General features: G+C 39.7%; 1 protein-coding gene across 3 annotated transcripts in view; it reads right to left on the bottom strand.

Moving 5' to 3' along the window:
• Positions 1–15,323, bottom strand: part of cic (capicua transcriptional repressor) — a 45,637-nt gene that overhangs the window by 17,106 nt on the left and 13,208 nt on the right. For 2 of the 3 annotated variants that reach the window (XM_023331619.1, XM_023331618.1), the window contains exons 3-4: positions 467–616; positions 199–373 (exon numbers count right to left, since the gene is read on the bottom strand). In XM_023331619.1, the coding sequence (XP_023187387.1) occupies positions 199–373; positions 467–616 (325 nt within the window). Of the gene's footprint in view, positions 1–198; positions 374–466; positions 617–1,317; positions 3,292–15,323 lie in introns of those variants that run through there. The other variant, XM_023331620.1, reaches the window with a different exon arrangement.

Here is a 15,323-nt window from a genome sequence, read left to right as displayed (position 1 = left end):
CAGAAAATATCACTCTCACTTACTTTCTGTGTGGGTACACAGCACTGAAAAAAAAATGACTGTGAATGCTGGCTCGGACAGTTTTATAACTGCTTTAACAGATGGGCAATGTGGTGTTTGTGCATCTATCCAGCCCTTTAAATGTCTCCACCAGCAGAATCGAAATGAAACAAACAAACACAGAGGAACTGCTCTTACGGGTCATCTACATCACTCTCGGTTTCGCTGTCAGGTCTTTCCCTCTCCACATCTCCCTTCTCCTTCTCTGGAAGAGGCTCATCAGACGAAGGGGGAGGCCTGGATGGGGGACTTTTCTCTACAGTGGGAGGTGCCTCTGCAGGCTCCTGTGACAGCGCTGCCACCCCCTGACAATCTGAAGAAACACAATGGCACAAAAGAACAAAGATAGCCACATAATGAGAAAACATAATAAAATTGTGATAATACTGTTTACAAAACTATTTACCTGTCTTTAGACTGGTTGCTTGAGGGTGGTTGACAGGGTGCTGACCCTCACTAGGATGAGACGGAGCATCTGATTGGGTGGGTGCCAGGAAAGGAACCAATGAATGCCAAGGGAAGACTGGAACTGACCGTGGTTCTACATTGGTCCACACTGCAGAGAAAGAGGGCAGGATTTAATTGCATTAAACTATGCCTGCAACTTTGCCTTATGCTGCAGTGGTATGACACTAGATTCAAAGGAAGATTTTTTTCTATTTAGATTTTTTTTAGAACTTGCTTCCTGTATTTTGGGGTTATGTTAACCTCAAACGTTCTTACCACAGATTCACTCAGTTAATTTCTCAAAACGAGTTTGTAATGTCATAATGAAATATATATTTGTATTGAAGTATTGAGACTCAAACCCAGAAACTTACAGCAACTCCTTCAGACACAAAGAACGAATGTTTGTTTGTTTTTTAACTGCAGACTGGTTAACATATATAAATGTAGAAAACTACCAGCCATTCAAAAATACAGAGAAATAAATGAGCTGGCACAGAAATACACTTCTATCTATTTAACTGGGAAAATCACACCAAAATCAGCAGATGTACAAGAAGGACTTTCTGTTCTCAGAAACAGACTGGGTGGACAACAAAAGCTGTTGCATCCAATGTCTGAAGAGGCATAAATGAATAAGAGAGTACATAAAAGCTTATCCACAAAATCAAGCAACAGAATGAGTCTCATTAGGGATAGGTAACCACTAAAAGGCTGCTTTAGCACGATTAAATACTGCTACATGTGTTCACATTTGGCAAACAAACGACATTCACATCATACAGAAAGAAAATCAACATATTTACTGACCAAACATGCTTAATCCTTGGCGAAGGTACTGAGGATTCTCTGAGGAGAACATAATTGAATACTTGATGTGTCTCCAAAAAAGGGGGGTGGGGTAGAAAAACAATAATAATATGGTCTTTTATGAATAAAAATCAAGGTAAGACGACATTTTTAATCCAAAATCTAGTGCTGATAGTGGTGGGAAGCTCTCAGATGACGACATGTGCTCAGTGGTGTCTGAACCTGTTTCATTCTTTCAGGTCGCGCTCATCATTCACAATTATTAGAACATCATAACCATGCATGATGAGGATTTCAAAGACGTGACAGACAGAGGTATCCCGGTTTGTATTCAAAATACAAGAGTTGAGTCCATCTGTGGTATCGCAGAATACCGCAATCTTGCGCACACGAAGCAATGCAACATCAGTGGACAAAATGTACAGTATAAACGTTAAGAGTAAAAAAAGGACACAATTTAAATCTGATTTTAACGACGTAAAGTCGGCCCACAGGAAATATAAATAGGATTGAAGGCAAAGATCCAGCTCCCTTTGGTCTAATTACCCCCGATGCCCTCTCTCCGTGTTTGTTTACATTACTACAGCAGCTTGGTCGGGAAAGGGTTAACGAGGCCTCTAGCCCATCCACGGCCTGGGTTACAACATCCACCCGGGAACTACGCAGTCTTCCTGGCCCATGTCAAACTTTGCTCTGCGCTACATTTTACCTGCAACCAGGTGGGCTCGGAGTGAGGTACATGAAGCCCTGGACTGGAGCAGTTCTCAGGGCTGATGTAGGACAGCACCGTATCAAACAGACTCCACAACGCTGAAACGAGATACACCAGGCTGATTAAAGCTGATTGGTGTGTATTTTTAGTTGTAGGAGTTCACAGCAGCTTGTTGTAACAGTGTTTGCCCCGTCGTTATCTCCCTTTTATATGTATATACACACCTCTTAATTCAACCAAGAACACCCTGGAGAGGCAGTTTTAGCTGCCTCTGGTAATAAGCGGAGCCTCAAGTGCACCGCTCCAAATTGAACCAACCTCTCGGGAACGCCCCTGGTCATGCACCCGGCGCACAGACACAGGCAAAAGAAACGCAATTGTTCTCATGTCCCAACTACAAAAGGTGTATTCACACGAACTGGCTGCCTAAATAATCCAACTACAACTGTTTCACAAGTGCAGCACTCGAAAACAGTGACTTGCTTCCCGTAGCACTCACTCTGCTGTATTATGCACCTGTTTTTACCAGGTAATCACCTACAAAATACAAAAGAAGCTATAAGGAAACACCATCCAACGTGAGTTTAACTGTAAAAAAATAAGCAAGCATGGGATGATGCCGAAAATATGGTGCATTCATCCATCACCCTGTGCATGCAAGTCCGCTATCCATCAGCTTGATCCCACCTATTAATAAAAAAACAGAGGTTATTACAGGTTCTAATTAAGCTGCTCGAACTCTACCTGGCCAATTTGGCCGCAGACCTGAAACAAGCTGCCAACTGATAAGACTACAACACAGCGATAAAAACCCCAGCGACCACGGTGAAGACTTCTGGCTCCAGTCAGCGAGGAGAAAAGGGAAGGCGGGGGGAGTGAATCGCAGTTGCTTGTTGTATTTTTCTCACTCCTCTGGTTCTCCTGTCAAGCTTTAAAACCAGGGCACGACAGCTCGGCATCAAACCCCCGAATACCGAGTCGAAGTCGCCTCCAGCGGCTTTAAAAAATAAGCGACTTTTGGTTGAATCCGTCCGTCTGCAGCAGGTTAGCTAACACTTGGTGCGGACGACACATACGCGCGCTCCGTCCAGTTCGTTTAGCAGTTGCCGTTACGAGTGTTGTTTTGGCCCAGAAAAGTCCTCGCATTGCATCTCCGAAGCTCCCCGCTGGAGTTTACTCTTTTATTTTAGTCTCGTCCTCCCTGGTAAGCCTTTCTTTCTCTTTCCCTCCCTCTTCCTCTTGTTGTAAACTAGGCTGCCTGCCCCCCCGTACTCGTTTCCCCTCCCCTTCCTTCTCATCCTGTCAACCTCGCCCAGGCTTGTCCCGCCCTCTGTGGAAATTCTATTCAATCATTGGCTGAGCTCGCTGCCCGTCAAATGCCCCCCGCGAACTCTGATTGGTTGGGCCGTGCGGTGGAATGCCAGTCATATGCAAATTTTACTGGGTTTTACGGCGGCAAGTTTTTCTCAACTCAATATCTTCACTTGATTCAGGAATAAACAACACAACGAAAACAATTCGAGCTGCTGCTTTTTTGAGCCCCTTCATAAATCATACATATCATTTATATACCTTTGTAAAAGTGCTTATTTTAGTGTGTCTATCTTTACGCCCTCCCTAGGTTCATATCATTGGCGGAGGAGTCGTAGTAAACCTAGAGTGACGTTCAAAGGAGCCAATCAAACGCCGACACTAAGATTTAGGCCAACCAATGACTTAATAGAAATTTAACTAGTTCCCTACCCATTACACATCCTGTGCCTCTGCTCCCGAAGACCATCTATACAGGGAGGCGCCTGTGTAACATATGGCAAGCCATTATAGCATTTATTTAAAAGCCGCACCTATGCGTACCATTTTAGACAGTAATAATAATAAAGATGACATTTAAGGATCTTTTTCCTTATGATAGAAAATCTCATTGATATCTCAAATGAAACTATGAACAGTCACTGAACTGTTCATATCAAGAGTCCTCAAATCCAGGCCAAAAATTGTAGATGTGTTTCTTGTCCGAAACACTTGAACCAAATGGCTTAATTCAGTATGCAGTCAAGTTCTGCAGTCCTGCTAATGCCCTCATTATTTGACTCACGGGGGAGTTGAAGAAGAGATGCATCTAAAAGTTGCAGGGCACCAACTCTCAAAGTCTGGATTTGAAGACCCCTATATACAGTATATATACAGTAGTCATATTTTTGGACCATGGGAGGAAGCCGGAGTACCAGGAGAGTATCCATGCATTCATAGGAAAAGTATGCAGAAAGTTCCCAAACTGGGATTTGAACCCAGGGCCTTCTTGCTGCAAGGTAAAATTGCTACCAGCTGCACCATCGCAGTCCTATGTTTCATATCATCAAAAAAAATTATATCTGACAAAAAACAAACCTCATAAATGAGTTCTCTTCGGGTACATGACTGTTATGTCAATTGGTCTCTTAATTCTGTGTTCGCCTGTGATGAGCTGCTGAAGACAGGCACCACTTCCACTGCAAGAACAAGGGATGGATGGATAGCTTAAATTTTCTCTCTAGCAATTAAGTGTAAAAATGGCTTGCCAAAACGTCCTAATATTTACCTGTCACGATAAAGTATGAACTGCATAAGGAGTTAAGAAACCAGCCCATGCTATTCTATAAACCTGAAAGAGAATCCATTGTTACCCTAACTCAAATTTGTGGATTAAAATAAAACTACCACCATTTAAAAAAACCCTCCATGTTTAAATGCATATTTATTCAGGATGCAAGTTAGTTATGTAACAGAATATAACACAAAAGATGCTTCTCTCTCTCGATCAGCTGAAATTTTCAATTTTCTGATGGAAAACTTACAGGGAAAACAAGGACACTAGTGATGGCTGAAAAGAGAGGCAAAATGGGTGGAACAGACTGAAGAGCACCAGCGGGTAAAAATAGAATGAGAGTCATTTTCAGCAGGAGAGGTAGGGGGGGCTGGAGAGAAGGGGTGTATCGAGAGAAAACAGCTTGTGAAAACACAACTTCTCTTAAATAGAGGTAGGAGGGAGAGGGGCAGAAATTGGGACACATGAGGGAGGGAAAGGGTGGCATTTAGAGGTACCTGTGTTGTATAAGAGATGAGACAGAAAGAAAGTCGACATGAACGAATGATACTGCATGAGTCAAGAAGTCGTGTTTGGCCTGACTCATCTAAGAAAAATACAATTCTGGGAGGGACTTGGTTTTCACTAAGAACCAGTCAGCACAGCAGGAGTGATATTTGACCAATAATACTGAGAGAGCCACTGGCAGCTGCTGCAGTCAGTAGTAAAAAACGTTAACCCTTCAGGAGCTGACTGGGTACTTCTGAGTTTTGAGCGACTCCTTTGATTTGAAAATGGAGTCAAAGCCTGACTTTCTACCTCCACAGCTCAAGCAAGAACCGTTTCATCCAAAGCAAAAGGCCACATTTTCACAATTCTGTTCTGATATTCTCAAGTTGTTTGCATCAGCATAGTGAACAGTACAGGATGAGTCTAGTTTCTTTCTGATGTGAAAAAAGAGTTAAAGGTATTAGAAAAACAGCCAGTCAGATGGTGAGAGTAGGAGATTATAGCTTATCAACCACACTGAGCTCTCAACTACTCAATCCAGCAAACACAGCGTGGTAAAGTTGGAAAGCTTGACACAGTGAGTCAAAATCAAAGAGGGTGATAGAGGTTATGGGTGGAGATGGGGTGATTACAGTCACTGCTCCGTTGTTACAGCCTGAATAAACAGTACAAGCCCTCTGCCACAAACTGTTCCAGTGCCTTTCAAAAATATTTACACCATCTCACATTTTTGTCACATTGCAACCACAAACTTTGATGTATTTTATCAGGATTTCATTTGATAAACCAAGACCAAGTGGAGTACCACCATCAAGAGAGGGAATGACACATGATTTAAAAGTTTTCTTTACAAATAGAAATGTGAAAAGTGTGGTTTGCATATGCATTCAGTCTCATGAGTCACATTTTGCTGTAATTACAGTTGGAAGTCTCCTAGGGTCTCTACCAGCACATTTACAGACAGACATTTTTTCCCACTCTTCTTTGCAGAATAGGTAAGTCTCAGTCAGATTGTATGGCAAGCATCTGTAAATAATAATTTCTAAGTCTTGAAATTGACTTTTAATTAGATTTAGATTTTAGAAGAACACCACCTAATTATGGCTTAATCATGTTTCCAGTCTTTCGTAGCCTCCAACTATTTTTCATTCAGAATCCGTCAGTAGCTAGAATAATTCACTTTCATATGAATTCTTACCAGCTTCCTGCTCTGCGTAAAAACACACCCACAGCATGGTGGTGTCACCACCACGTTTTATGATGCAGCTGGCATTTTCAGGATGTTAACTTTCTACCACATGTTCCTAAAAATCCACCTGTTAAGAGTTGCTTTCGAAACAGAAAATTACACATTGACCAACATATTTGATGTGTATGATATTGGTGATGGCACTCATCAAAATGTAATGTCTGTTCAATTATTGACTGTATGGTGTTTTCTTTATACCTTTGTAATTTTGTGTTTTTGTTATGTAAAGCACTTTGAACTGCTTTGCTGCTGAAACGTGTTATACAAATACACTTGATTAATTTTACATGTAGTCCAAAACTTTCAAAATGGAATCCACCTTGTCCAACCTGAGTTGCTGATCTTTCCTGCCCCTCCAATTTGCACAGGCCTCCGGTCTACATCTTGGACGAATGCTGCTCCAGTGTGTTTAGGTGGATGGTTATAGCTCGGTTTGCAGTAGGGGCAAACGTTTTAAATTCTTGGATGATTAATTGAACCGTGGTGTGTAAGACGTTCAAAGCTTGTTTGTTTTATAACTTAATCCTGCTGTAAACTGCAGTGTTTCTTAGTCTTGATGATGCTCAGTAATGTTCTTTAACAAACTTCTGAAATTATACACAAGTGGACACAGTTTACTAACGAGCTGATTCTGATGCCGCTTGGATTGTATTAAGGGGTATCAGACTAAATCTGGTCGAATACCTACATTTGAAAACAATCTTGTGCTTTTCTTCCACTTGACAATCATGGACTACTTTGTGTTGATTTGTTACATAAAATCTCCTTAAAACATGCTTTTGAGCCATTTTAAGACAGCTAAACAGAAAAAGGGCAAGTAAGATGAAAAAAGCAGATAACTGCATGTGCATGAAGTTGCACAGAGTCAACATGAGATGATGGTGGGAAACCACAGAAACATCACACTTACTCATTTAAAATAGAGATAAGTCATGATGATTGGTGAGAAAACAAAAAAAGGTGTGAAGAGAAACAGTGAAACAGAAATTCCCCCTGAGCTAAGCTTAACTCGCTCTCCTCGCCACCGTGCTGGCGGTGCAGTATTTGTGTAGGTGTTCAGCAGGTTTTATTGGCTGTCTCTTCTCACAGACATCATGCTTCTAATATGCATGTGAAATCATGTGTCCAACCCCCTCTTCTGCCTATCCACCGTTACATCAGTCACACTGGTATGATTTCACTGGAAAAACTTTTCCTTCATCCTCTTTTTTACCTTCGCTGGCACCGTGCAGGCAGAGCATGGCGCTCGCTCGCTCTCCCATCCCTTCACTTTCATCCCTTAATTCATCTTCCACCCCTGTGCTCTGCGCCTCTCCCTCCCACAGCCCACCATTTGCTCTGTCCAATTATAACTCAATCTACCGGTTCTTTTGCAGTCACCATGGCAACAGCGATGTTGGGCACAGGTTCCGATGTTGCCCTGTGGTCACGGCAACATCGGATTGTTGCCAATCACCACATTCTCGTAAAATAAGCCAAACAAATTATGTTGGACAGCTTTTGGACACAGAGAGATGTCTTTCTACAGCGCTGACCTTTGTCCTGTTTCACAAAAAAGTAAACTATAATTTAGTCACAAATAACATTTTTATTATCGGGAAGTTAGGAGGCAGAAAGAACAATAGCTAAATCAGGAGAGCCTTCCAGCTTTTGAATGCTGCTTCTATCAACGTGTAACCATCGATGAGGAAAATATACGAGGTACAAACTTGAGATCAGTGTTGAAAACGGTGGTCTTCCAATCCACTCGGTGAAGCAACTTGTAATGTATGTTTTCAGCCATTTGGGGGCACTGCTAGTCTGCAGATAAATGGCAAAGAACTAGGCAGCATCAGAAAACTAGTGCAAAGTCTGTGAAACTGAAGATGCAAGGGAGAGTGTGAGATGACGATGAGAAAAAGATTCACAAGCAAAATACCAACTATTTCAAACTTGTATATAAGAAGTACAATAAAACTTATCTTCTAAGATAAGAGTATATAAGGTTGAGGTAATTCCTGTGGAATAGGAAATCAACCCAAATTTGCTTCAACTTCACATGCTTGTGCTCAAAGCCTTGGAGCCATCTCAGATCAAGAAATCCCCGTGTAGCGCTGCATCTCGAGAACCTCCTCTATGTATGCTTCACCTACTTAAAAAATAGATCAGTGTTGCACACAAATTTTAGTGGTAAGTGTTGACGGGGGCTTCACGTGTGCTTCAGTGCCAGTCTAGATGGCTGTGCGATCCAGATGTGGTTGTTGCCATGGACAGGGAGGATATGCAGGGCTTTAAGCATTACGTAAAGCAGGGGCGGGAGGGAGCGGGGATGTTATTCCCGGGTATCCGTATCCGGGTAGATGAGGATGAGGAGGGCGAAAGTGGAAAGGAAGGGTAGCAAAGCCACTGCAATGCGATGAAGCGAAGAGTTAAAAAAGTGTCATAATTCTTTAGTAGGAAAAAAACCCTAAAAAAGAAAAGAAAAAAGCAGAGGGAGGGATGCGTCCAAGTGTGAAAAAGTGTATTCACGTGTACTTAGAGGCGAGTGACATGTTTACTCCCACAAACTGTGTGCGATTGTTTCCGTTAGGGAGCAACTCAACAACACATTACGAATGATGAATTCTTTTTAAAATATAGAGACTGTAAGGCACCTCTTTTTAAATCCTCTTCAACAACAGTGTTCATTATTAAAAGATGCATAAATAATTTTAAAACATAAATGCATTTTATGACCATTCATAAAAATGTTCACATTCAACAAAGTTTGTCTAACGAGTAGAGAAAACCAATTTTATCAGAATCAATACAAAATAAATACAAAAATAACAGACTCACACTTTCTTCACTGACCTCAGAGCTAGAAATCTCTCAATGCAGAATGATACTTATGGTATCAGTAAAAGAAGTGAGCTCAAAAAACTTTTTCACACACTCAGTAGATTTATATTTAAAGTGCCCACCCAGATTCCTGACTTTAATCTGCTAGAGATTCTTAAGAGAATTAAAGATTAGGGTTATTGCACGGATTCCCTCCAACATCAATGGTTGGAGCTCTTTGCAAAACATAAATGCTTAAAAATACCAGTGAAGACGCACAAAATTATATTAGCATTTAAAGTGCTTGATTGCTGTATTGCTTATAAAAGCATTAACTGATTATTGAGAAGGGTATAAATATTTTTGGTATGTTTTTGTTAAAAATGTCAACAAAACAGAGAACTAAATCAGTTTTAGTTCTCTCTTTAGTTCTCAAATATCAGTTGAAGGTATTTCTTGAACTGAATATCTTCAAATATGACACCATTTGATGCCTGTGGTTTTCCGCTAAGAAACAAATGTCTTGCTTGATCTTTAAATCTAGAGCTGTCTGGAATAGAAACAATTTTTGGGTTTAATTGTATTCCTTAAGTGTGTGTTGACTGTAAGTGTTTAAATCTCTGCAATAAGTTCTTCTCTTGAACATTTCAGGCATTAGGTAATTCAGAGGAAACCCTCCAATAATTCTGGATCGTCCCCGCTGTTGGGGTGATGCTGTCTGAAACGGCCGAGACGCGACAAGAGCACCTCATGATGTGTTTGCGTGTGTGAACATGTGTGAGCGAGCTGAAGTTCCTCCTCGCTGAGTGAGCAGGGGCACACACGAACAGCCACACACACACACACACACACATTTGGGAACCGCTATTTCTATCTGTGAATACTCTGTGTCATACAAGCTGCATCGTGAGATGTTTGCTGTGTTGCCATGGCAACAGACGTTTTGGCGCTCACACATCATATCCGGTACTGGGTGATTGACATTTTGTTACTTGGTCTTCTACACACACGCTGCGTGTGACACCTTAACAAAATGGTCTCATGCTTCACCTTTTCAATTCTCCCAATCAGACTTTTTTTTTTTTCAAAATAGTTAAGGTATTTCAGAGGGAATTTTTGTGCTATTTAATTTGTGAAATTAAACACATACTGGACATTCACATGTATGCTTCATACATTGTGATTTGAGCTTCAGCCTAATTAAAAATAATTTATTTTTACTTTATAAAATATTCTTAACACTTATTTGAAGCATATTTCGTTCTATAATGCCTTTAGTGTATTTTAAAAGAAAATCCACATTTCATAAGCAGATTTGACAGTTTTTATATCTAAGACTGTAGAGTTGGCAACAAACTTCATAGAAAAGTTGGAGAGGATGTTTCAGTGTTTTCACCTACCCAGAAATACCGCTGTAGTTTTCTGGCATAAATCAGGCCAAATTTATGCTGATGCTGACACAGATTGTCAGTGTGTGCTCTGACTCACAGTCATTATCATTACACAACCATAAACACATATTTCTAATAGTATTATATTCGAGCTCAAGGGAACTCAAAAGTACTTTTGCATAAGTCGTGAAATGCCAATTTTATTTTTTGTTTCTTTTCCAAAATAAAAAAACGCTAACATTTCTGAGTATTAATAACCCATAAACCTTTTTGCATTTTGTCGTGATAAATTCACATACATGTATTTTATGATTATGCCACATGACAGACCAACAAAAAGTAATTCATAATGATAAAATGAAAGAAAAAAGTATGCATTTTTTCACATTTTTGGAGAAATTAGTATCTAGAAACTGAAATGCATTAGTATTCCTGTCATTCGATTCAATAATTTGTAGCTCAACCTTTTACTGTTATTACAGAGGCAACCTTTCTGGGCAACGCCTCTATCAGTTTTATATATCTACTCCTTATTTGGAAAATAGCTCCAGCTCAGTCAGGCTGGACGCAGAGTGTCTATGAACTTCAGTTTTCAAATCTTGCCACAGATTATCAATATTATGTTTAGGAAACATGAGTATGCTAAATCATGCCACTTTCGCTCTGGCTGCATGTTTGAGGTTGTGGTCCTGCTGAAAGTTGGACCTCCTTTTCTGCTCTATATTTAGCTACACGCATCTTCTCAACAACTCTGACAAGCTTCCCTGTCTTTGTTGAAGGAAAAGCCTGATGTTGCCACCAACATGTTTCACAGTGGAAACAGTTTGTTCAGGGCATTAGTTTATTTCGTAACATGCATGCCCACTTAAATTATTCCTCATCTGACCACAGGATCTTCTTCCACTGCAATGGCAAACAACAGAGGAACTTCTGACTTATTGCGTGCAATGCAACAATATTGCATTGCAATAAAGAGGCCAGATTTGTGGAAAAGTTGTGGATCCTTTGCTCCTACCTGAGCAGTGGATCTCTGCAGCACCTCCAGAGTTACCATGGTTACTACTTATCTGATCTCTGAATAAAGCCTTTTCTTGCCCTGCCTCTCAGTTTGGGTGAACAGCCATGTCTGGTAGGATTCCAGTTATGAAAACATTTTTTATTTTTAGATGATGGATTGACCAGTGTTTAGTGAGATGGTAAAATATTTGGATATTGTTTAATACCATCACCAGGGGTGTTGTTGACAGAATATTTTCTGTCTTTGTTTTTTTTAAAACAGTGATGGAAAAATCTGAAGGTTGTCCATCGCTTTGACAGTTTATAATTCACATACTTGACCACTTGTTGCAGACACGGAAACATTTTCAACTTTATGCACAGGGTACATCGTGTGGAGGTAACTAAATCAATTAATAAAAATAAATGAATTCCCATCAGTATCTTCTCTGACCTGAACACAGAACTAAATGCATCTTGCTATGCGGGAGCTAACAACCAGTTGAACAGTAGGCTTTGGACCTCGTCTGCTGCAGAAAGAGCGCATACACACATTCAGAAAGATTTACTGACTTCTGATCACTTAAATTGGAGAAATGTCCCAGGATTTAAAAACTCTGGCTTGTAATTCCAGTCTCCAGCAAAGCACAGATTCAGCTACCAGATCAACAACAAAACCTTGAGACATTTGATTATGCACAAGCAGGTGCGCAATTCAGGTCCAAAGGCACCAAGAGGAAGTTGTGAGACTGTCCATTCAATTCACTGCAGGTAAATTGGTCATAATTTAAGTGTAATCATTTAATTTCATTGTTTATATGTTATTGCATTATAATGTGTTTATGTTATTGAGTCAGTGTTTTTTCCCCACTATGGATAAAATGTTACATTTATTCATGTAATATTCATTGATGTGTGATAGCCCAATGCAGATGCTCTGTTCAGCTTGTTGAATGTTAATTAGAACAAAACGCATTTGAATATATCATCCAACTGCATGAAAAAGTCTAGTGCAACCTCTGCCTAGCCCTAGTCATAAACTTCTCCAGAATTGTAACTTGTCTGGTGTGTTCCTTGATCTTTTCACGATTGTCTGAAAAACTTTGGAGGTCTTTAACAGACAGTATGTAGTGAGGTTAAATTACACACAGACCAACCCTATTTACTAATTATGGAACATTTACAGACAGTTGGAGGCACTGGATTTTATGTGGGGATAAAAGATTAAAGGAGGCTGAATACAAATGCATAACACATTTTTATACATTTTTACAACATTAAAAAAACATGCATTCCTTTTCTTCATCTCCACAATTGTGCACTAGACAGTCTATCACAAAATCCCATTAAAGTACACTACAATAAAATAAAAAGAAGCATAGCAATTTATATTATTATTCATATAACATTAAAAATATTCATACCTCAAAAAACACAAAGAAATATTAATTCCCCCAATTTCACAAGCTGAGAGAAAACAGATAAATATAAGAATAATACCTGCACAATCTTGCAATCCAGAAACAGACCAAATGTGTAATTGGACACGCTACCACATGCACTCCAGACATGCACGCAGCAAAGCATGCGCACACCCACACAAAGAGGTGCCATTCATTCATTCAGCGTCCCTACAGCTGCAAAAAAGGGATCAGTTGAAGAAGCGTAGACTCAAAACGACACCCCTTCTTTCCCTTGCCTGTCCACTTTTCTGTCACACCCGCGAATCCCTCCACAACGATTAGTGCAAAAAAATAAAAAAACAAGGGCAAAAGGTCAGGTGAATCAGACAGACTGACACCATATGTGCATAAGTAACAGACCTAATGATAAACCGATGACAAATAATGTTCTCACACTTACGTTGTACACACTCTATAGTGCAGCGCATTCCTCCAACAGCAGAGTTTGAGCAACACATTTTTCACGCACCCACACAAAACACTAAAACTTGCAGTATATGAGATACAGACACCGACACACAATTCAGAATAAACCAACTTCCATTTAGCTGGCCATGGAGGCTGCTTACACCCTGTTTCACTATACAGTTACTATTAAACAAACAACATATGAGCAAACAGAAAAACTCTGCAGTGAGTAAGAACAACTACTGGGGTCAGAGAGTTGACGACACGTATACACATTTTAAAGATAAGAAAAGAATTAAAAACAAAGCATGCATTTGAATTCTAGCTTTTGCCTTTTTATCTGTGCTGCTGTGTATTCAATAACAATATCTCCTATGCTGGTTATGATCTAAACATGTTTTTTCCCTTTTTCAGCAAAGGGGAAAAAAACACAATTTGGGGGAAAGGCTTCAGCTGGCCTACATACAGTTCATTTTGCTCACACATTCGGTTTTATCTCTAAATGGTCATTTGTTTGTGTAGCACTAATTCTCAACATTTTTCTACCTCAACTCTTCATTAAGAATAGTTTTTAAAAAAAAATCTTATATAAAATCTCTATTAGTTCTAATACAAACCCCTGCTGTTATTCCTGCACAGTCCCTCGGAAATATGGTGAGGCATGACTGTTACCACTCAACCTCAAAATTACTGCTTTCTTAATGACTGGAAATATAAGAGGAACCCTCCGCTATCTGCAAAGCTAATCCTTTATAATGTAGAAGTTAATCCCAATAGAAAACAACAAAACAGCACAGCATGCATGTCAGTGCATACGTCCTCTTTTGCATTTTTCCAACCCTCACACACACTCTGAGATACACTCAGAGGATTACAGAGAAATTATGTTTTGTTCCATAACCATTTACAATTAAAAGCACACCAATAGTATTTAAATTATTACTTTGGTAAGTCAGATCAAATTCAACCAACAGTTTAATCTGTATCTGGAAATTTTGCACTTTATATTTAGCCCTAATTTCTAAAGTTATGAATAACACAGTATCAGTTTTCAGAAATTCTCAGATTGATCTTTTTCACACTGTATTGCTGAATTGCAGGTGCCGGTTCCAGGAATCTCACTGATCATGTGGACAGATCTAGTATTTGGTTACTGTTAACAGGAGAGTGGTATGACGATGACTGGGGGGTCGCCATATGGGACAACAGCATGCTGGCTGACAGGAACCTCCTTCGCTGGGCATCAGCACACTCGGGTCATTGCATGTTTATGTGAAGGTAACTCTCTCCTGCTCTCTATTTGAAATTTTTATTAGCTATGTTTTAAAAGGTTTTTTGGGGGGCTGAAACAGGTACAATAAATCAGATGAATAAATGTGGTTTCCAAATCTACACTGTTTTACTAGGGTTTGAAGTACATTTAATAAGATGTAAAAATCTCTCTGCTGTCTCTGCCACCCATTGCTGTGCACTGTCAGTAAGATGGCTGAAACAAGGCGCTTACATCTTTCCCTCACTTGCAATATAGAAGGATTTGCTGGTGTGGAAATATTTTCAGTTACAAAAAACAGACACCTATGACGTAGATATTAAAGGAAGCACCACACTCTTATCAATGTCATTGAGGTTTAAAATTACGAATTAAAAGCTGCATGTCTGTTAAACAGCTGACTGCAGACGCTTCTCAGAGTAAAACGCCCAACTACTTATTCAGCTAATATAAGCTCAGTATATTTGTGATACTCTACAACAGAGAACGACAAAAAATGCATAGCAATTTACCAACCAACCTTAAAAAATAAATGACTTGAACTGTTGTTTATGCCATGTTTATTTATTTTTTTTACCAATGTATTATAATCAACCTACATGTAGGAAATAATATTACAATTATTACAATAATCAATATTGTTTT

Source organism: Xiphophorus maculatus, chromosome 3 (genome assembly GCF_002775205.1).
Source record: "Xiphophorus maculatus strain JP 163 A chromosome 3, X_maculatus-5.0-male, whole genome shotgun sequence".
Lineage (NCBI taxonomy): Eukaryota > Metazoa > Chordata > Actinopteri > Cyprinodontiformes > Poeciliidae > Xiphophorus > Xiphophorus maculatus.
This window is presented reverse-complemented; position numbering and strand designations above follow the sequence as displayed.